This window comes from Lynx canadensis, chromosome A3 (genome assembly GCF_007474595.2).
Source record: "Lynx canadensis isolate LIC74 chromosome A3, mLynCan4.pri.v2, whole genome shotgun sequence".
NCBI classification, from domain to species: Eukaryota; Metazoa; Chordata; class Mammalia; order Carnivora; family Felidae; genus Lynx; species Lynx canadensis.
In genome coordinates this window covers 100,958,091-100,980,555 of record NC_044305.1, presented here as the reverse complement: position 1 = coordinate 100,980,555, position 22,465 = coordinate 100,958,091, and the positions used below count along the sequence as shown (strand labels likewise).

The 22,465-nt window shown below is 47.9% G+C and overlaps 1 protein-coding gene across 1 annotated transcript; it reads left to right on the top strand.

Moving 5' to 3' along the window:
- The first annotated feature begins 4,223 nt into the window (after nucleotides 1-4,223).
- CD8B (CD8b molecule) lies at nucleotides 4,224-19,645 on the top strand. Its single transcript, XM_030311062.1, has 6 exons — nucleotides 4,224-4,329; nucleotides 7,472-7,831; nucleotides 11,513-11,602; nucleotides 15,220-15,309; nucleotides 16,776-16,812; nucleotides 18,895-19,645. Exons 1-6 carry the CDS (start codon nucleotides 4,287-4,289, stop codon nucleotides 18,905-18,907), a joined length of 633 nt encoding a protein of 210 aa, XP_030166922.1. The 5' UTR covers nucleotides 4,224-4,286; the 3' UTR covers nucleotides 18,908-19,645.
- Nucleotides 19,646-22,465: the final 2,820 nt, after the last annotated feature.

Here is a 22,465-nt window from a genome sequence, read left to right as displayed (position 1 = left end):
TGACCTGAACCGAAGTCGGGCCACTTAACCAACTGAGCCACCCAGACGCCCCTCGAGATTTTTTTATTTTTAAGTAATCTCTACCCCCAGCGTGGGACTGGAACCCACAACCCCAAGGATCAAGAGTCGAATGCTCCACTGACAGAGTCAGCCAGATTCCCCAAGCTTGTTACCTTTTAAATAAACAAATATTTTTTTTACAGGCAAGAAACACAGTGGGAAAAATATTTGTAACACTCTATATCTTTTGTGTCAGTTATCAAATTATTGCCTCTTTGCCCCTCTGTGAAACTGGATGGTGGAGACTGCTCTCCTTTGCCAGTGAGCTTGATGCTATAGTCTCGGCCAATAGAGGGCGCTGGAAGGACATTGTAAACTGGAAATAGGAGGAACTTTTGTCCCTTTTCCCAAGGTTGCCAGTTTCCCTTGGCAATGAGTCCTTGTCTTTGAGGGTGTGATCTAGGTGCAGTCCATGACTTCTGACATATTTCTTTGTCCCGGGTGAGCTGCTTGACCTGTGAAGATTCTCCCTGCAGAGTCCGAATCTCAGTCATGCGGAGAGTCCCTCTTCAAAGTTTCTCACTTCCTTCCATGTTTACCTCCCTCAAGGGCCAAGGGTGGGCAAACTGCAGCCCACAGGCCAAATTCAGCCCCCTGCCTGTTTTTGTGCTGCCCTCCATCTAAGATTGGTTCTTACATTTGAACCCCAACTAAGCAAAATGCTATCCCAACAAAATGGATCCCATTCTTCTCATTAAAGAACTTTATTCCAAAGTTTTTGCTCACTTACTATTATATTTTTAATTTTATCAAGACAAAGATTGTGGAGGTTTGCATTCTGTATTGTTATATATAAATATTCCACAAAGCCTAAAATATTTGCTACCTGGCTCTTTACAGAAAAAAATTGCCAATTCCTGCCTCAGACTCTCCTTGTACCACTTTTGGTAGTTAAAAAACATTTATCTGCTTGAAATATTTTATATTTAATTTTCTCTGTTTAAGTTACTGGAATGGTTTGTCTGTGATTGAGCCCCGATATAGCCCCCCCAGACTAATAGCATCTATCAGTTAATAAGAAAATATAAACAACCCAATAGGAAAATAGGCATCTACCTATCCACTTAGTTAACAGATATTGAATGCCAGTCATTATTCTAGGTACTAAGATAAAGCAGAGGATGAAATATAAATGAAATACAAAGATGGAAAGAAGAAAGGAAAGCTTTATTGATGTATAAAATGGAGCTCATTTCTTGGCTTAGGTCATGATGAGTAGATAACTCACCTGGCGGTAGGTCTGGAAGGACTTTGGGAATCTTGCAGGTTCTGGGAGTATTCATTGTTTGCTGGTTGGTACCATCCCACAGTTGTAGAGCAAAGAATAAATTTAACCAAGAAGGTCAAAGACTTGTACACTGCAAACTAAAAAATATTGCTGAAGGAAATTAAAGATTTAAATAAATGGAAAGACATTCTGTGTTCATGGGTTAGAAAATTTAATATTTTTAAGATGGCAGTACTACATAAAGCAATCTACAAATTAAATGCAATCCCATCAAAATTCCAACAGCCTTTTTTTGCATAAATGGAAAAGATGATCTTCCAATTCATATGGAAATATAAGGGGCTCCAGATATTTAAAACAACATTTAAAAAGAATAGCAAAGTTGGACAACTCATACTTCCAGATTTTAAAACTTACTACAAAGCTACATGTAGTCGTCCGGGTTCTCCAGAGAGAATCAAAAGGAGATGTATATAGAGATTTATTATAAGGTATTGGCTCATGCAATTATGGAGGCTGAGAAGTCCCATGAACAACAAATCTGCAAGTTGGAGACCCAGGAAAGCTGATGGTGTTGTTTGAAGGCCTAAGAGCCTGGAGGCCAATGATGTAGATTCCAATCCAAGTTCAAAGGCCTGAGGAACCAGAAGTGTGGAGGGCAAGAGAAGATCAATGTCCCAGCTCAGGCAGACATGCAGAGGGAAGGCAAATCTAACCTTCCTCTGCCTTTTTGTTTTATTCAGGCCCTCAATAAATTGGATGATACTCATCCATATTGGGAAGGACCATCTGCTTTACTTGGTACACCAATTCAAATCTCTTCCAGAAGCAACCTCACAGACACACCCAGAAATAAAGTTTAATCAGATATCTGGGCATTGATGGCCTAGCCAAGTTGGCATAAAATTTACCATCCCACTGCAGCAATGAAAACGGTGTGCTACTGGCATTAGGACGGACATATAGATCAGTGGAATAGAACTGAGAATCTAGAAATAAGCCCATACATTTATGTTCAATTGACCTTCAGCAAGAGTGCAAAGACTTCAATGGGCAAGGAAGAGTCTCTTGAATAAATGATGCCAAGACAACTTGATATCCACATGCAAAACAATGAAGTTGTATTCCTACCTCACACCATATACAAAAACAAACTCAGAATGGATCAACAACTGAGATATAAAAGCTAAAATTATAAAAATATTAAGAGAAAACATCAAGGCAAATATTTATGACCTTGGATTTGGCAATGGATTCTGAGATATGACACCAAAAGCACGAGCAACAAAAGAAAAATACATACATTGAACTTCATGAAAATTGAAAAGTTCTATGCATCAAAGGACATTAAAATTGAAAAGACAACCAACAGTACAAATATTTGCAACAGTACAAATATTTGCAAATCATGTATCAGAGAAGGGTCTAGTATCCAAAAATGTACAAAGAGCCCTTATAATTCAGTAACAAAAAGACAACCCAATTTTAAAATGAGTAAAGAATTTGAATAGACATACAAAGAAGAAACACAAATGGCCAATAAGCACATGAAAAAATGTCTAACGTTAATCATTAGGAAAATGCAAATAAAAACCACAGTGAGATATCACAACACAGAGACTAGGATGGATATATTAAAAAAAAAAAAAGTGACAAGTGTTGGTAAGGATGTGGGACATTAGAACCCTCATACATTATTGGCAGGAATGTAAAATGGTGCAGCTCTTACGGAAAACAGTTGGGCAGTTCCCCCAAAAGTTAAACATAGAATCACCAAGCGACCCACCAATTAGACTCCTAGGAATATACCCAAAAGAATTGAAAACGAGGACTCAAATACATATTTGTACAAGAATGTTTGTAGCAGCTTTATTCACAATAGCCAAAAGGAGAAACAACCCAAATGTCCATTAACAGATGAATCTCTAAACAAATTGTCTCCTACACGTACAACGACATAGTCCTCATCTATAAAAAGGATTGAAGTACTTATACACGCCATCGCGTTGGATGAGGCTCAAAAATGCTACGCTAAGCCAAGGAAGCTAGACACACAAGGCCACATATTGTACAATTTCATTTATATGAAATGTCCAGAATAGGTACATCCATAGGGACAAAAGGATGATTGGGGGAGGGGGGTAGTGAGAAGGGGAGGGGGCAATAGAAGATGACTACATACATAACAGGTTCAGGGATTTCTCTCGGGGAGATGAAAATGTTTTGGAACTAGATAGAGGTGGTTAAATACCACTGCATTGCACCCTCTACAGTGTTTAATTTTGTGTTATGTAAATATCACTTCAATTAAGAAAAAAAAAAAAGAAAACAGCTCACGCCAGCCAGGGGTGTCCCCAGGGTTGTCTGTCCAGTGTATGCTCAGCCTCACACTGCTCATGGGAACAATGAAAATATTGAGAGATTCTGGCCTCTGGCTTGCCTGTGGGAGCAGCCCTTCATCCCTCACAAGTGTGTGTCCTTGAGGGCAAGGCCTGGGTCTTGGTCACTCTAGGCCCCACAGAGTTTCTCAAAAAGAAAATAAATTTAAAAAAAAAAAAAAAAGCCCGAATTACGGTCCAGCTCCACCCTGCACTTCCGTGGGAACGTTGGATATCCTGACCTCTCTGAGCCTCAGTTGCCTCAACTGTCACAGGGAGTCATGACCCTGTCCTGGCCTCCTCCCAGGGCAGGCGTCCATCACACACGTGCAATTGCTTGGCGCAGGACAGTGGTGTCACCCCCTCACTGGAAAGCAAGGGGTCCCAGTGGGCTCTTAGGAAACGCACCCAAGACCTTTGAAATGCAGGGAGGATGAGGGCGGAGACCTTGCCAACCTCACACTGGACTCCCTCCCCTACCCCGCCAGGTCTCGTCCTTCCCGTCCCCCCTCCCCCTTCCCCCATCCAAACTGCCCCGCCCAGTCCCGCTCCCCACCCACCCCTAGCCAGGACTGTCTCCGCAGAGCCCCGCCGGGACCAGGTGTCCCGGGCTCGCCAAGATGCAGCCGGGGCTCTGGCTCCTCCTGGCCACGCAGCTGGCAGGTAAGACCGGGAGATTTGTGGGGCGCCCGGGGCTGGAGCAGGTGGTCTCCCCGGGACCGGGAAGAGCCTGAGCTGTAGAGTTTACAAAGGCTGTCCCGGCAGAATGCAGAAGCCGGGGCTGGGGGCGCACTCGGGGAGGCGGCATGGCAGGTACAGTCCCTAAGGGTAGCGAGGAAATTCATCCCCAGAGCTCATTACCCCAGGGGCCCCTGGAGCCCCGGGATTGAGGCTAGCTCTGCCCAAAAGCCCGGAGGGGAAGGAGGGCAGGAGTCAAGAAGGAAGAAAAGAGGGGAAGGAAGTGCAGAGTAAAAGGAAAAATGCCCTTGTCTAGGGTTCCCTCCCAGGGGTGTGCCCCCAGGAAGGTTCCAGAGGCTCAGTTCTGGCTTTGGTATTCTGCACTTCACCCAGGGTTCTGTAGACACATTTTTAGTACTTCCGGGAAAGTATTCGGAGGACAATCTGCCAAACACCAGGCTATTGCCAGATCCCAGACCGCTATGGCAGAGTACTTCCTCGGGGTTCCCTGTTTCCACCCCCACCCCCCACCCCAACTGTCCCTGGGTTGTGTGTGCTGTGGAGCTTGGCTCCAATGGGAGCCCTGCTGGGGCTAGAATGTAGCAGGCAGTCTCCGCTGTCCCTCTCATAAGCCCAGCCAGACTGCCTTTTGGAAGAGGCCCCTCCACGCACCAAACTGCCCACTGACCTGTGGCTGATTGCTCTCTTACCCAAAAAGCCCAAAGCTGGCCACCTGCCAGAGGTGACAAGACCTGCCAGCCCCCTACTCTGACCCACGAGCTCAGCCACATCTCAAGCAGAAGTTAGTCGGGGCCATTCAAAACTAGTAGTTAATGCTGATCGTTTTAGAAACAGCAGGCCCCTCTGAGAAGGAGGTCACTGGAAGAGAGTCAGATGAATCAAATGAGACCGCATAGGTAGCAAGGCCTGGCTCAGTGTCTGGCACACAGATAGAGCTTGACATTCAGTCTCCAGGGACATAAGAGAGAGACCAGGGTATATTGCAGCCAGGAAGTCTGCATGTCAGGACACAGCAGGGGTAACATACACAAAAAACCCAGGGTCCTTTTGGGCCCCTTTACCCCTTTAGGAGTCACTTCTGGGCTTTCTTGGAAGAACTTCGGGAGTCTGTGTATTTGTAGACCCACTGTGTACACGCAACGACATGACAGTGATCCAGGAGAGGATCACAGGTCTCCTTGATTCGGGGAGTGGCTCAAAGTTCCGGTTCTGGGGTCCCAGACCTGGGTTTGAATCTGGATCCACCACATACAGGCTGTGTGGCCTTGAGCACGTCCTTCACTTTCCTGAGCCTCTGTTTCCTCATGAGTATGGGTATAAAACAGGATCTGGGGAGGATTAAGCAAGATAATGCATGCACCATGCTGGGCACAGTTCAGTGAATATTGGCATCATTGATTCTTATTATCTTCCCCAAGATGTCAGTGACCCCAAACAATGAAGACCCTCTACTCTGCTGAAAAGGCAGTATGGTGTTTGGGGAGAAAAGAGAAGGGCCAGCAGGCACTTGGGCCCCAAGTACCATTTCATTCTTCCTTTTTTTTTTTTTCTTAATGTTTATTTATTTTTGAGAGAGAGAGAGAGGCAGAGAGAGAGGGAGAGACAGAGAATCCCAAGCAGGTTCCACACTGTCAGCACAAAGCCCGATGCAGGACTCGAACTCACAAACTGTGAGATCATGACCTGAGCCGAAATCAAGAATCAGATGTTTAACCAGCTGAGCCACCAGGCACCCCTACCATTTCATTCTTGATGCAAGCAGAAGCTCAGAGTGGCCTGTGAGTAGAGTCAAAAAGTTCAAGTTCATGGCCCATTCTGGAACCATGAAGTCTGAGACACAAACATCAGCAGGATTGTGCCTTTAGGCCACTACCTCATAAGCCAGCTCCCCTGGGATACATATATACACACACATTCTCTCTCTGGCCTCCTCTGCCCACCCAAGTCTATGTCCTTTTGTGCTTTGCTGTTCCTGGGTCTCTGCCTGGGTCTGTGGGGTCTCTCTCTGCCCCACAGCTAAAATGGAAGGCTTGCCAGGTCAGATTCAGTTTGTTGGACTTGGCTGCGAAGGACCCATTCAAATCTTTCCTAAGATTTCATCTGCTGCCAGTAATAACCTCTGATGTATGAGACACGTAGAAAATGATTTACCCGTGTGCACTGCTTTAGAGTTTACAGTGCGTTTTCTTAAATGCTCTAACCCTCGCAGGCAAGCAGGACAATGACCCCAAGCTGCCCTCCTTTTAAAGGATAGAGACAGGCCCCTTGACTTCCTGCAGTCCCACCACTGGTATGAGGCAGAAGCTGGGTTGAAGGCCGGGTCTCTGAGTTCCAGTCTAGTTCGTTCTCCATGAGCAATCCCCTGCTTGTCGGTGCTTCCCATCTTGAGACTAAAACGAAATCCAAGTGCTGCTTCTGGGGTATCTGTCCTTCCCCTCGAGAATGGGGATCCAGGAACCCATCACTTGCTGGGCTGAGGAGTGATAGGCTATAGTTGCAGCAATAGCAACAGTGAGTTCCTCTTGCTGTTGTCATCACTGTCCAGAAAGGGTGGTTGGCCAGACCAGCCCTGTGCTCTGCCTCTGATTCTGGGTTCCCCTGGGCTACCTGAGTCTCCTACACCTGCTTGGAGCCTGTTGAAGGTCTGTACATAGAGTGGCGGCAAGGCAAGGTGAAAGGCTTTGACTTCAGACTTTGAATCTTTGAGTTTGAATCCCAGATCACTTACTGGCTATTGATGGGACTTGGAACAAGTAACGTTATGCCTCAGCTTCCTCGTCTGTGTAATGGGGATAAAAATCCCCAAATAAGTTTGAGATTGGGTTAAGATAATTTATGCAAAGAGCCAGGCTTATAGGCATGCAATCAAGAAATGGCAGCTCTCTCCCCATCCCCTTTGTAAAGCTGGACATAGGAAACACCTGCCTTGCAGATGGTCTCCTGAGTCCAGGAGCCACTAGCTGCATTGAGTACAGCCCCTGGACCCCGCCACTGGGCAGGTTCTTCCACAGCTTTCCTTCAGTGCTTGACTCAGTGTGACTCCCAGGACCCACCACAGTGGCTGGGAAAATGTGCTGATGGTGTCTGCTCCTTCCGCTTCTCGTAGCTCTCCGTGGCAGCTCCGTACTCCAGCAGGCTCCTGGGTCCGTAATGGTTCAGACCAATGGAATGGTGATAATGTCCTGCGAAGCCAAAACCTCGCCCACTAGCACGCGCATCTACTGGCTGAGACATCGCCAGGCTCCAAGCCCGGACAGTCACTACGAGTGCCTGGCCTACTGGGATCCCATAAAAGGGATTGTGTATGGACAGGAAGTGGAGCCAGAGAAGCTAACTGTGTTTCCGGACGCAACCCGGTCCATTCTCAATCTCACAAGTGTGAAGCCTGCAGACAGTGGCATCTACTTCTGCATGACCGTTGGGTCGCCCGAGCTGACCTTCGGGAAGGGAACTCGGCTGAGTGTGGGTAAGAAAGTACCTCAGTGCTGCCAATGAGTGTGAAGCACCTACTGTGTTCTGGGTGCATGGCAGACACTAGAGCTGCCCCCGCTCTCAGCGAGCCCCACTCTGCAGGAGGCGGGGGGGGGGGGGGTGCCAGCCATGAGCCATAGAGCTACGGCTAGTAGGAACAGACCTAGCCAGGGCCAAGCACACGCAAGTGTTTTATGTAGTCATTTCACTTCATGCTGCCATCTACCCGGGGAGGTAGGGAACTGAGTCCCATTCCAGATGAGATGCTTAGAAGCATTGCTACTTCTTCTGGGGACAAGGCAGTGCTGTCCTTTGGCCGCCACATCAGGCCTACCTGAGGCTATGCCTAGATTGGCCTCAGTCCCCAGACCTGACCGTGGTCTCAGAAATTCCCACCAAGTGTGCATCCCAGGAAAGAAAGTCCTCATTGCCTGGACATACCCAGTGAAAGCATTTCTAGGGCCAGTGGAGGGGCAGATACCCTCACATTCTGAACAGGGGCCTATGGCTCAAACCCACACCCGGAGTTACAGGGAGTAAGGAGACTGGCGCCCAGGCCTAGCTGCACATGCTGCTGCATATTCACTGTGTGCCTTTGCACCAGTCCCTCTGCTCCCTAGCCTCAGCTTTCCCATCTGTATCATGGGGCTGCTGCTGGCCTTCACGACCCACCCCCCGCCAGCCACCCTGAGAAGCTGTAGTTCTGTGAGCTGAATCAGCATGCCCAATAGAAATAGAAAGCCACAGATAAAATGTAAAAATTTCGAATACCACGTTTAACAAAGGAAAAAGAAATGAGTGGAATTAGTTTACATACTATATTTTTAACCCAGTATACCCACAGTATCATCATTTTAACTTATAATCAATATAAAAATTATCACTGGAATGTTTTACATTCCCTTTCCATACTAAATGTTCGATGTGTTTTTAACATTTCACGCATACAGCACACCTCAAGTCAGACTGGCCGGTAGCCAAGGCGACAGGTGGCTGCAGTATTGGAGAGTGAGGATTAAGCTGTGAGAGGTGTGAAGGAGTCGTGGCAGAAATTCTCAAAAGGCCTGGTCTGGCTTTAGCCCCCTCCCCAGGTTAGCCCACGGCCGGCCAACCCCCCACTGCGGTCCTCCTACTGTCCTGCTTCCCGCTCACCTGGGTTCTTCTCAGGCTGGGGGCACCGAGAATGCCAAGTCCCCCCCAACATCGCCCCCCCCCCCACCCAGGAATTAGGTCACTCAGCATGGGAAGATGCAGGGACAGCTAGGACAGCAGCACAATTAGGAAGACAAAAACCGGAGTGAGGTTGCTCTCCCATTCTCCAGCTTTGGGTCTTCAGTCAGAAGGTAGGGGTTGGGGGATGAGATCTCTGGGACAAGAAGCTGAGGCATTCTCAGCAGGGAGTTGACTGATTCCTGTATTGAGCACTGGGTTTTTGGGGGTGTGGGGTTTGGGTGTGGTTTATTGTTTTTGTCTCTACAAGCCCCGCATTTTCCCACTCGTTAGATTTGGGAGTCTGAGAAAGATAGATGATGAAATAAGTAAAACTGGTTTCTAGAAGTTTCCCCCTCCACCTCCACCACCGCTCACCCGCTCCTGGCTTTGATATTTCCAAACCCCTCATGCTGACCCTCCCCAAAGCATGTGCTTGCAACTGCGACATCTCCCCAGAGTCAGGGTATCAAGAGCCAGGCCCCACCCCTCCTGCGGAAGACAGTGCATTCTGAAAGGGAAGCTCGGGCAGTAAGGAAAGTATTGGGGCGGGGGGGTAAACGGCCTTTTGGGGGCTAATCACACTATGGATTCAAAAGGCCTGTCCCGCTCAACGAGGAGAGAAGCGGGTAGATTTGAATGGGGAGCTGGGGGAGTCAGGAGGAATCAAGGGGACCCAGCTCTGGGCAAGAAGAAATTAAAATGGAACAAGCCTTCCCACAAACCCCTCATCGAACCCCGACCACTGAGCCCAGCCAAGACCCTGAGGTCCTATAGAGCTGTCTCCCTTGCAGGCTTCCCACCGACCAGCCGAGAGACATCTGCGCCTCCTCGTGTACAAAGTAAAGGGAGTGGACACCTCCAGGGCCATAAGGAGTAAAGGAGAAAGCCATGCTGGGTCACCCTGAGCAGAGAGCCAGGCTCCCGCATGCTCTGGGAGCACCATGGCTAGTGTCCTTTTTTCCTTTTATGCTAGTTTCCCTCCGCATTCCCACGGCCAAGGCCCTTGACCCAACGGGCCTTTTTGTCGAAAAGCATGTGCACCTGAGGTGGTGTGGCTTAGTGAGAGCCTAGAATCAGGGTCTCTTGGCTCAGATCCCGGCTGTGCTGTTTAGGGTTTCTTGAACTTCAGACAAGCTAATTCCATTCTCTGCACCTAGGCTTCCTCGGGGATTAGATGGAGATACTCGTTCCCATCGCCAAAGTGGTTGGGTTGAATACGCTTAAGCTGAGCTGCTTAGTTCTGCCGCTAGCACATGGCGGGACTTAGCAAGGGTTCATTCTTGGTGGTTGGTTCTTCCCAGAAACCTCACAAAGCAGGCAGAGCGTGTCATCTCTGCTTCCCAGAGGAGACTCGGGTCAGCAAGGGTCCAAAGTGTCCACTCTTTATGTGGAAGATGTCAGCCCTGAAGTGACCATTTTGTTGGCTGCCCCTGCCTGTCCTCCCGATGCTAGAGTTTAAACTGATGGTGTTATCTTCCCTCTCCTACTGTTTTGCAGAGGATCATTTTTGTGAAATGTCTTTGCTCAACCCACAGAGACCAGGGCTGGGTTCAACAGCACCCAGTGCTCACCACCCTGTCCCTAGCATCTCAGAACCTCAGGTGTCTCCCTTCACTCTGTGTGCCTGTCCCACTGCCCTGCCCCGTCACGTCAGCATGTGACACTGGCGTAGAACGAAAGAGAGGAGTGACCCATCCACGAGTCAGGAGATGGGGTTGGGGTGGTCCAGGCAGGCGCTTGGCATCGTGGGGCCTCGGGGCTGGCGCCTTACATCACTGGTGTTCGTCTTTGAAAGTAAAGGTTGAGACTAGAGGTCCTTCCAGCTCTGATAGTATATGACTTGTAAAGACACTTGAGAAGGAAAGAAAATCCCCATATATGCAACCTGCATGGTATTGTATGTGTGTTAAAGGGCACCCTCCTTTCTGTGAGCCTCCTCCACCCGGTTAGGGATTGGCAGGTTGGCTGAGGGGCTGGTCTCGTCGAGCACTTGGGGACTCCAGCTTCTGCTCAGGGTCTTTGGCCAGGGGGAGCCATCTCTACTGCACCATTTGCTGGGCATGCTGTCCCCTTTAATTCTCACGACAACCCCAAGAAAGAACTGGGAGTCATCTTTATTTCAGCAGATGGGAAAACTGAGGCACTGAAAAGTGATAGGACTTGCCCCAAGTCACTCAGTGGTTAATCAGGGCATCTGGGGCTCTCTTCACGTCCATGTGGGTCCAGAGCCCCTCTCTTCCCCAGACACCAAAGTGACCCCCTGCCTCGACTCTCAGATAGGTCTGAGAGTTGGGGAAGCACATAGAAAACTCAATTACTCTATCACCTTGGAGCCCTGCAGCAGCCCAGGGAACAGTCATAAGGGCTTTCGTACCTACAAGGAAGACATGAGGCTTTAACTTTTGTCTGCAAGTCCACCTACTGATTACCTGGCTAAGACATGTGTCTTGCTTGCTTTCTGTAGTTGATGTCCTTCCCACCACTGCCCAGCCCACCAAGAAGCCCACCCCCAGGAAGAAAATGTGCCGGCCCCCAAGCCCAGTGACCCAGAAGGGTGAGTTCTCCCATTCTCCTGGACCCTCAGAAACAGAGCAGGAAGTTTTCCTTCTTCCCTTCCCTTCCCTTCCCTTCCCTTCCCTTCCCTTCCCATGTGTGGACTCTAGCCTGTTTCTCTGGCCCCACCCAATCTGGGGTCAGAAGGGAAGCTGAGTGTGACCACAGTGCTGCCCTCCAACAGCTCACAGTCTAATGAGGAACACGCTTGAAAATTGTCCTAGAGCAAAACTTAATGGAGGATATGTCCACCCCAAAACTTGCACACCAGTGTTCCTAGCAGCATTATTCATAATCGCCAAAAAAGTAGAAACAACTGGTAAATAGATTAACCAAATGTGGACTGTCCATACAATGGAATATTATTTGACCATAATAAACAGTGAAATACTGATACAGGCTACAACATGATGAACTTTGAAAATATTACACAGTAAAAGAACAGACACAAAACCATGTATTATGTGATCCCATTGATAAGAAACGTCCACAATGTGACATTTCATAGAGACAGAAAGTAGATTAGGGGTTGCCTAAGACTGGGGAGCTGGGAAGGTATGGAGGAGATTGCTAAAATGGGTACAGGATTTTTGGTGGGTGAGGGGAGATGAAAATGTTCTAAAATTAGATCGTGGTGCTTGATGGGTGCACAATTCTGTGAATATACCGAAGACCATTAAATTATACACTTGGAGCAGGTGAACTTTGTATGTAAGGTATATCTCAGTAAGACTGTTTACAAACAAAAATACCTAACCCACGGGACCAGAACTTTAAAGTTTTTCAGTTTTAATACCTAACAGAGGGCCTAACACACAGTATGTGCTAATATCTGTTTGCTAATGAGTGACCTAACTTGCTTCTCTGTGCTATGAACACCAGACACAGCAGCTGGAGAACACACACACACACACACACACACATGCACGTGCACTTTCCTTGAACCATTAGCCCAAACGTGCAAATGTGTTTCTGGAAAAATACTGACCTCTGCTCCCCAAAAGATACTGGTGACAAACAGAAAGTGTCATGTGCTCCCACCCGTGGAACAAATGACAAGCTGCCCCACTAGGGCTGCCTTGTGCTGCTGGGTTTGCTTTGTCTTAAATGTATAAAGTAACAGAGCTTAGGGACAGGCATCTAATGGGATTGGGAGAATGGGAACGGGAAGCTACCCCATGAGGTCCCAGTAAAAAAAAAAATCGGAACCCAAATGCAGAAGGGCAAAGTCTTGGTGAACATAAAGGTAGAGATAGATTGACCTCATTTTATAAGGTATCTATACCCCACAACTTCGCCTAAAGGATTTTAGGCAAGTTACAACAACAACAATAACAAAACAACACAAAAGGCAAATACAACAGGTCCATTACGTTGAAGGTGCCAAAATTGGGTCTGTGCTGTGACTCTAGAGCAACGGCAAAACCAGCTGAACCAAAGGCAATACTCCAAATAACATGGCACACAAACCCTGCCCCCCACAGTGATAGAAAGAAACAACCCCAAGCTCCCGGCTTCAAAGCCTTCATCTCAGTGTTAAATTCTAGAAAAAGTCTGCTCTGTTCATCCTTCTGTAAGGCCTGCTGAACAATAGTGAACTCAGTAGAGCAACACTTTTGTAAGAGATGTGGACAAAGGTCTTTGAGATTCTTGCATCATTCCTTATGTCGACCCCTAACAAGATCCCAGGGCAAGAATGCAAATCCAACATTAGTAGGTTATTAAGAATAACCAGGTTGTGTGTGAAAGTGGCCAAGTGGGGATTGGGGGGGGGGGGGGAGAAGTAGAGGTTGCATTGGGGGTGGGGGCCATGAGACAGGGTACCTTAGGGGTAAGTCAGCCAGGTTTAGGTCTGACTCTGCCTACCACTGCCTATACTGTGTGACCTTGGTCAAGTGATTCAGCCTCTCTGAACCTGTTTCCTCATGTGTAAACTAGGGGTGTTTACCTGGCTAAAGGGAAGGCATGATTAAATAGATGCTATATGCAAAGCACTTACCTTGGGGGACACCCAGATAGATCTCAAAACTTGTCATCATGAATGAAACCACGTGGCCACCCTGGGGAAGGACGTGCTCCCTAAGGCTTAGGGCTGTCCCTTGAGATGATTCTGAGACAATTTCTAAATTGCTGTGTCAGGAACAACGTGGTGACTTTCAGACTTCAGCAGACTCCGAAACCCATGCAAGGCAAGGAAGGCCAGGCCAGGTCATACAAGTGGCCAATATATGAAAATAGACTGAAGTTGACAAACACCATTTTTCACCCACTAGACTGGCCAAAAACTAAACACTCTGATAATACCAAGGGTCGGCAAGGTGCACAGTTGGTGGTTAGGAATGAAAACCAGTGCGGCCTTTTTGGAAGGCATTTCACAGTGTCTGTTACAACATTAAATGGACATAGTCTATGGTTTGGAAGTTCCTGTTTTCAATATCTGCCTCGGGCAGGCTGCCACATTGGGAAAAATGTACCAGGATGTTCTTTGCACAGTTATTTATAAAAGTAAAACATAGGAAATAAACAAAAAGCCCACTGATGACTAAATAATCCATGCTATGTCCATACTTCAAATGTTACTCTACTAGAAAAAGGAGTGTGCTGATATATTTAAAGTAAGAATGGTTTGCAAAACAGTTTGTACAATATAAGCCACTGTATGCTGTAAAACAAAAACAAAAACAAAACTGTAGGGATGCCTGCATGGCTCAGTTGGTTGAGTGTCCGACTCTGGCTCAGGTCATGATCTCACAGTTCATGGGTTCGAACCCTACACCGGGCTCACTGCTGTCAGCCTGTCAATGCAAAGCCCCGCTTTGGATCCTGTCCCCCTTGTTCGCTGCCCCTCCCCCACTTATGCGCGCGCGCGCTCTCTCTCTCTCTCAAAAAATAAATTTAAACAAAACATTTTTAAAAAACCTGTATGTGTCTGCATAAATACAAAGAGAAAGGTACCACGTTAACCATGGCATTTATTTCTGTGAAGGAGCTAGCATGCCAAGGAACACTCTAACCATATACTTGAATCTTTTACAATGAAAATGTATTCAGCTATTTCTTGTGAAATTAAAATAAATTTTTTAAAATAAATAGTAAAAATCTCATTACCAGGCATGAAAATTATCTATCTCCTTTAGAACATAAGTAGCTCCTGCGTTTAATTAATTTTTAAAATGATGATGTGGGACATAAAATTTTTTTATTTTATTATTTTATTTTTTAATTTTTATTTTTTGACAGAGAGAGAGCACACAAGCAGGGCAAAGGGGCAGAGGGAGAGGGAGAGAGAGAATCTTAAGCAGGCTCCACCCTCTCAGCGTGGAGCCTGACGCTGGGTGGGGTGGGAGGGGCAGGCTCCATCCCACGACCCTGGGATCATGACCTGAGCTGACATCGCGCGTCAGATACTTAACTGACTGAGCCACCAGGGCACCCCTGGACGTAAAATGTTCTATGTAAAATTATCTCAACGTGTTCGAAGTGCCTAGAAAAAATGACGAGAGAAAAATGTGCAGCAGCGGTATTCTCTGGGAGGTGGGGCTTCCAGTTGATCAGTTGATTTTTCCCTCTGTAATTTATCTGCATGTCTCAAATGTTCAATACGTGTGTCTTTCCCAGGCCCATCCTGTGGCCTCCTCACCCTCGGCCTGTTGGTGGCTGGAGTCCTTGTTCTGCTGGTGTCCTTGGGTGTGGCCATCCACCTATACCGTAAGTTGTGGCCTCTTGGGCCACGATGGCGACTCCTTTTGCCATTGGAGGTGTCCCTGAGGTCCTTCCTCTTCTAGGGAAGCAGGACAGATGGCAGTTTGGTGGAAGTTTATACCCACCTTCCCATCTGGTAGTTCCAGAGGTGCTTCTTGGCCTGAGGCCATCCTGCAGAGGTCAGAGACCACCCTGTCTCTGGAGTCAGACAAACCTGGGTTTGAATCCAACTCCACTATTCTTGGATCTAGTGACTTTGGGCACATGCCCTGGCCTCTCTGAGCCTCAATTGCCCCACCCAGGAGTAACAATATTACCTACCTCCCAGGGTTGCTGTTTGTAAAGTCCTGCCCAAAGTGCCTGGCATGAGATAAGCAGGAACTCCCATGAGCACTCGGGACAGAAACAGTACACAGAAGACATTGCAGTGGGGTTTGGGTCATGTTCCCAGAAACTTGAACTCCTCCTTCTCTGTGAGGCTGCAGGGAAATTCAGAGATGACTGCCTCTCTCAGCCCCTCTGGAGACGAGATCATCTGCTCTGGGCTCCCAGGGTTCATAAGAAAGAGGGGAGTTATATGGGAGGCCCTCACAACTGTCCAAGAGCCCAGGGCTCTCCTTCTGGTCCTTCTGCTCACCTGTGCCACCTCAAGCAAGGTACTGACCCTCTCTGGGCTTCTATAAAATGGGAGAGGGTGAGACCCTCTCCACAAAGAAATGTGTCATGTGCACATTTTTGCATAAAATCGCCATCCACAAAGGGATCCATTTGCCCCCATTGGAAGAACCCCATTAAAGGTCAGTGGTCTGCAAATTTTTTTGTTCAAGGATCTCATTAGTAAAAACATTTTTAAATTATGAACCCTAACTGCATGTAGATCTTATTAGTAAAAATTTTTTAAATTACAAACTCGAACTGCGATTAGGTGTATTTATGTCATGTATTACGTATGTTACGAAATGTGCTTCAGAAATGAAAAGGAATGAAGGATGAGACAGACATGTAAACAGACATGCTCAGACTTCCTTCCTACATCCCTTGTGCATTTCCCGCACGCACACGCCTTAGCTTAAGTCCACCGACCACCTGTCTGTACACCTCTCATTCCTGACCTGCTGCAAAGGGCAGACTGGCATGTTTAAGAGCACATAGACTGGAGTAGATTAACTGAGTTTGAATTCTGGTCTTACTGCTTACTAGCTGCGTGACTTTGGGCAAGTCATTCCATAACACGCGTGTTCTGTGCCTCTGTTTCCCCATATACGAAGCAGAGATAGTAAGAGTAGTACTCAACTCATAGGCTTGCTGCGAGCTTTAAGGGAGTTAAACCACATAAAGCTGGAGCAGAGCCTGGCACCAGGGAAGTGGTCTGAGGTGCTGGCTGCCCCTCTGGTCTCCTTCCTCGCTCTCTGGGGCTCGGTGTCAGCGACCCACAGCCCACGCCAACCGATGTTCTTGTTTGCTTCTTCCAGGCCTGAAGAGGAGAGCCCGGCTTCGCCTCCTGAAACAGTAAGTGCTTGGGGCCTCAGAAAAATGCCCATGACGCGGCCCTGGGTGTGGTCCTGGCTTCCTCAGCCCCTGCTGCTGCAGCCTCCACCCACAGGGGGCCAAAGCCAGACGCAGCCTTCAAAAAAATCTCAGACTGTATAAATAGATGGAGCGATAGAGTTCAGGAAGAGAGAGCATCTAACAAAACTACTGGGTAGCCGTTTAAGTCAAATTTCAAGCGCTGAAAGATTTAGCTTAGCTCTCCCCATGTTCACAGTCAACTCTTGCAAGCATCGGATACGGTAGGATACCCCAAACTCTTTTCATTTGACTTGGTCCTTCATGACATAGGAGGGTTACCTTTATAGACCAGTTGAAAGACTTGCTCAAAGCATTTGGGATGGTAAACGGCAGAACTGGATTCGAAGACCATTCATTCCCTGCTTCCTTCCCTGCCGGTATTGGGCTGCCTGGGTCCCATCTTCTACCCTAGACCCCACCCGGGGCCCAGGGGTTGGCAAATCAAAAGGTTGAGTCACATATACAGGGGGGCTAAAAGGCACTCGCTCTTCAGGTCTACTGAGCTGTGTAAACACGGGCAGAAGCCCAGAGGCCCTGAGGGGCCAAAGGCTACTCCCAACCTCAGGGACTTTGGGACCTCAGCTGGGCCGTGGGCAGCGTTCTTGGATTACTTTTTCTTCCTCAAAATGCTGCTTCGCATCTACCTATCTCATTAATGACAAGCCCCTGTATATAGAGGTGTTCGGAAAAAAAGAAAGCCCATCGTGCCTCTAGATTAAAGAGGGCAACAGGGCCTTTGGCTTAAGAGCTCTGGCTCCAGCATGAGGGTTTGAATCCTGCCTGCCACTCACCAACCATGTGACTGTAGGCAAGTCACTTCACCGCTCTGAGCCTCTGATTCCTCATGTAAAATGGGATAACAGTCCCAAACTCATGGCTGTTGTGAGGACTTACTGGGTTAAAACCCATAAAGTGCTCAGCCCCTGGTCCTGTGGAGTCAAAGCACAAACTCATGTTCCTTACAAAAGTCAACTCTACGAGCCAAACAACCAAGGAACAAAGTGTATCTCTAAATACTTGAAAATGTAATCTCCGTATAAACTCTATATAGTATTGTCTACCTTATTAAATACATTATATTTGCAGCTATAGTTGCTTGACTATAGACAGTCCCTTAAACATGCCTGCTGTATTTTATTGGCAATTTTCAATCATTTTGATTGTGCACAATTTACACAATTTTAGGTGCTGGATTTAGAAATTACCCCCTACCTAAGAGACAATAACCTGAGTGTATTTGTCTGAGCCTAGATCTGCAGAATGTTCCATTCAACATCTTCCCCATGGTGACCCCATTGGGAGGGGGGGTCCCCATTAGGGTACTGCCCCCACCAACTCCTTCATTTTAACTTGTTCCCAAGTGATCTGATGACAGTTTTGGGGGAGCTGGATATAGTGTCTCATGCTTTGACAAACCCAGGGGTTCTGAGGACCCACCGTGATGGGGAAGGAGCTGGGGGTTGGTCACGGGGGGGCCGTGAGGCCCCTCAACCCTCTGCTGTCATTGGCTGCCTGTACTTAGGCTCACCTGTGAGACATCATTTGAACAAAAGGGTTTGTGGCTACAAAAAAGTTCAGAAACCACCTCTAATTTTGCTGCCATGATGCAGGTGTGGACAAAAGAGTCCATGGGCCTCACAGATCAGCTGTTCCAAACTCAAGTTGTGATTTGGGGAAGACGTTCCCCAGCCTATAACTGACCCTGGAAAATCTGCCCATCAGCAACCAACTTCTTCTGGCCCCTCAGTGTGCATTTGTCAATAGCTTATCTAAGAAGGTACTGCAGGAAGTAACACTATTCAAAGCTAGAGTTCTTTGGGCTTTTTTTTTTTTTGAGCTTCTTCATTTTTTTTTTTAATGACTAAGATGGGCCCTAAAAGCATACTAGTGGAAAACTCCCGGCCCCCGGGCTCCTTACTGGGAGTGGAGCCCTGCATCCCCGCATGGCATTTGTCTCTGTTACAGGAAATTCGTATCATTTCCCTGAATGTAAGTGGTTTCTTGACTTGCTATTGTTTTCAGGTTTTATAAATGAGCAGAGAATATGCTTTTGGTGTCCTGCTACAAAAATACGTTGGTCAATAATGAGCGAGATCTGGAAAAATGAGAGAGAAGGGACACGCTCAACTCCCTCAATTGTGGCAATTTCACTGACCTGCTGAAGTTGCCTGCTTTTAACTACTGCAAGTTCTTTCTGTGGGCCTCACGCATGGGAGAAACTTGTTTGTTGGTCATCGCGAATCACGGAGAGAAGGCTTCAGAGCCCTGGAGCACTTCCTGCAACTTCCTGCCAATGAGTAAGAAATGCCGCCATGACACCACTCCCCAGCTCCCGTACTCACCCTGGGCTGGGACCCTTGTGTTGGCCGTCCGGCCACCTTCTCGCAAGTTGCTTTGCCCTGATAGGGCAGTGACATGGAGTCCTGAGTCTCTCATGGGATGGTGCTGGGATGGCTCCTCCTTGGTCTTCCCAGGCGGGGGTCACCGTCCTCACTGAGAGCCACAGAGACCACACCCAGCTTGGAACCGTGCTTTCTGTGAAGGGCTGACTCAGTCGGTTCAGTCTCCAGGGACCTCCTGTGGAGCAGGAACTTGTGGTGTGGGAGCCGGAGTTCACTTAATCTCCCATTAGGAAGTTCCTCGACTTTCACTTCTGCCCTCCAATGGCTTGTATATTTCTTCTCTCACTGTTCTTTTTATGAAAATGTCTTGGCTGTAAAAATAAAACCCTGAATAAACGATGCGAACGGCTCCCGTGATGTAAAAGCACAAAGCCCATCTGTACGGCAAAGATGTTAATGATCAGCTAAAACAGAAGTAACAAAGATAAAATGTGCCTGTCCTCAGCTGCCCCCACAACATGCTGTAGTCTGCATTGTAGGCATTGAGAGAGTCTCAGAGGCATCGAGAGAGTCTCAGAGGTTGGGAAGCACCCAGAGCCAGGCGGCAGGGGCCCCGGGGGCCGACTCTTCTGGCCACTCCGAGCCATCTTCACTAGCACCTGCTCAGTTGTACAGAGTGGAACCCCCAGATTCCTAGCCACAGGCTGGTGACCTCATAGTAAAAAGAAGGTGAGGGGAGCCTGTGTGGCTCAGTCGGTTGAGCATTAGACTCTTGATTTCGGCTCAGGTCATGATCCCAGGGACGTGGGATCAAGCCCTGCATTAGGCTCTGAGCTGAGTGTGGAACCTGCTTGGGATTCTCTCTCTCCTTCTCCTTCTGCCCCTCCCCTGCTCATGTTTTCTCTCTCTCTCTAAAAAAAAAAAACTAGAAGAGTCTCTGTCCTCATGTCCTTCCTTCCTTCCTTCCTTTTTTTTTTAAAACTGTTTCTCAGCTTTGACGGGGAAAGAAAATGCAAGAAGAGGCTGAGCTGGATGAGGGAGTTGAGATGAAGAAGGTCTTGTGCCTTCCGTAAAAGCCCAGGGATCTTATCTTGACTCCCCACTCTGGGCCTTAGCAGCATGAGAGCTATTGAGCCAAAAACGAATGCGGCCTAAGGCTGCGTTCACTGAAGCACCATGCGCAGGCCACAGGAGAATAGAGCCCCAGCTGCTTTTCCCGCCAGCTGGGAGGTGCAACTGTGGAAGGGAGATGGGGAACCAGGCTCTGCCCAGAGGCCTCTGGCAGCCACAGAGAGCAGGAAAGGAAAGATGGCTCGAGGGGAGGGGGCCGCGTGGCCCTCTCGCAGCATCAGGGATGCCGCCTGTGGAGCGAAGGTCACAGAACTAGGTGTGGGTGGGAGTTAGAAGGGTGTCCATGCAGAAGGCGCTGGAGAGAAGCGAACACTCCCTGCCCATCAGCTCTGAGGACAACGGGACAGGCTGCCTCCCAGGGCCCAGGGGAGGGGGGCAGGGCCAGGGTAGCCTGGGCCAGACTCCTCCAGGGTTCACATTGAAGGTGGGCTTCTTGCTCTAAGACATCCCATTTAATACGCGACCAAAGCCCAGATATGCGGCCTACCGTCCCTGCAGGCTCACACCCAGTCCGCAGCGGAAGTCAGAACAGGCCTCAAGGCCCCCTTGTCCCACTCCAGGCTCTGCTAACTAACAGCATCTCCCCATTGCCGCCTTTGCAGTTGTGCTTAGTTGTTTGCAAATTCACAGGGGGTGAGGTTGGGGGACCAAGGGTGAAGGGGGGTGCACCTCCGTCTGTCTTCTGTGCGGCAGACACCTGCTACAGCTTGGTCCGCCCAGAGAGCTGGAGCAGGCTTGGCTGCCAGCCGCAGGGGCAGGGGCTGTGGTGAAGAGGTCTGCACCCAGCACCTGACTTTTGTTTTGAAGAAGGCACCGAGCATTTACTACTTTGGGGAAGGCCATTGCGGCAAAAGTATTTACCAAAAAATGTTTTTAACCTGGCTGTCTTTTGACCGGCAACAATTCCATCTCTAGGCATCATCTTAAAAAAAACACGTCTCAAAGCTACATGTACAAAGAAATACACGTCAAAAAAATTTTTTTGTCGTCCTGCTTGTTAGTCCCAAATTGGAAACAATCCAAATGTCCATCAGGAAAAGTGAATTAGGGGGCACTTGGGTGGCTCAGTGGATTAAGCATATGGCTCTTGACTTCAGCCCAGGTCATGATCTCACGGTTCATGAGTTGGAGCCCCACGTCTAGGTCCACACTCGCAGTGAGGTGCCTGCTCGGGACTCTCTCTCCGTCTCCCTCTCCCTCTGCCCCTCCCCCGCTTACACACGTGCTCTCTCGCTCCTGCTCTCTCTCTGTCTCTGTTTCTCAAAAATAAATAAACAAGAGAAAAAGAAAAAGAAAAAGCCAGTTAGATCAATTGTGATACAAAGAGACTCCCTGCAGCTGTTAAGGAATGAACTGGATTCACACATGCTAGGATCAAACGGCCACGGCTTCAGCATATATTTTAACAACATCTGTATTGATTATCCTCGTTTTATTTTATTTTTTTAATGTTTTTATTATTTTATTTTTTGAGCGAGAGAGGGTAGAGAGGGGCAGAGAGAGGGAGACAGAGGATGCGAGGCAGGCTCCGCGTGGACAGCACGGAGCCCGATGCGTGGGTCAAACCTACGAACCGCAAGATCATGACCTGAGCTGAAGTCAGCGCTTAACCAACTGAGCCACTCGGGCACCCCTATCCTTGTTTTAAGCGCCACATGTGGCCACTGTTAAAATTCAAGCACAGATAAGAACAGGCAAAGCAGATATATGTTAAAGTCAGGATATGTTTACCGTGGTTGCAGGGGTGATCAGTAGGAGAGAGTATGAGGTTTGGGGGTTGGCATGTTCTGCTTTTCCATCTGGGAGCTGCTCTTACGGGTGTGGTCAGTTTGTGGAAAGTCACTGAGCTATACACGTATGATATGCCAACCCTTCATATATACATATGGAAATAGACAATAGATTATACTTAAATAAAGAGATATTTTAAATACTTAAGCACAGAGCACTGCAAAAATGTGTTAACATTGGTATTTGAAAGTTTCTTGTTCTCCCAGATGTTTCCTGTGTGTACCTTTTTAAACAAAAAATTGAAACCTTATAAAATGTAATATGTAACACATAAGATGTAGAATATAAAAAAATCGAATCTTATTATTCTGCAAATTTGATTTTTTTCC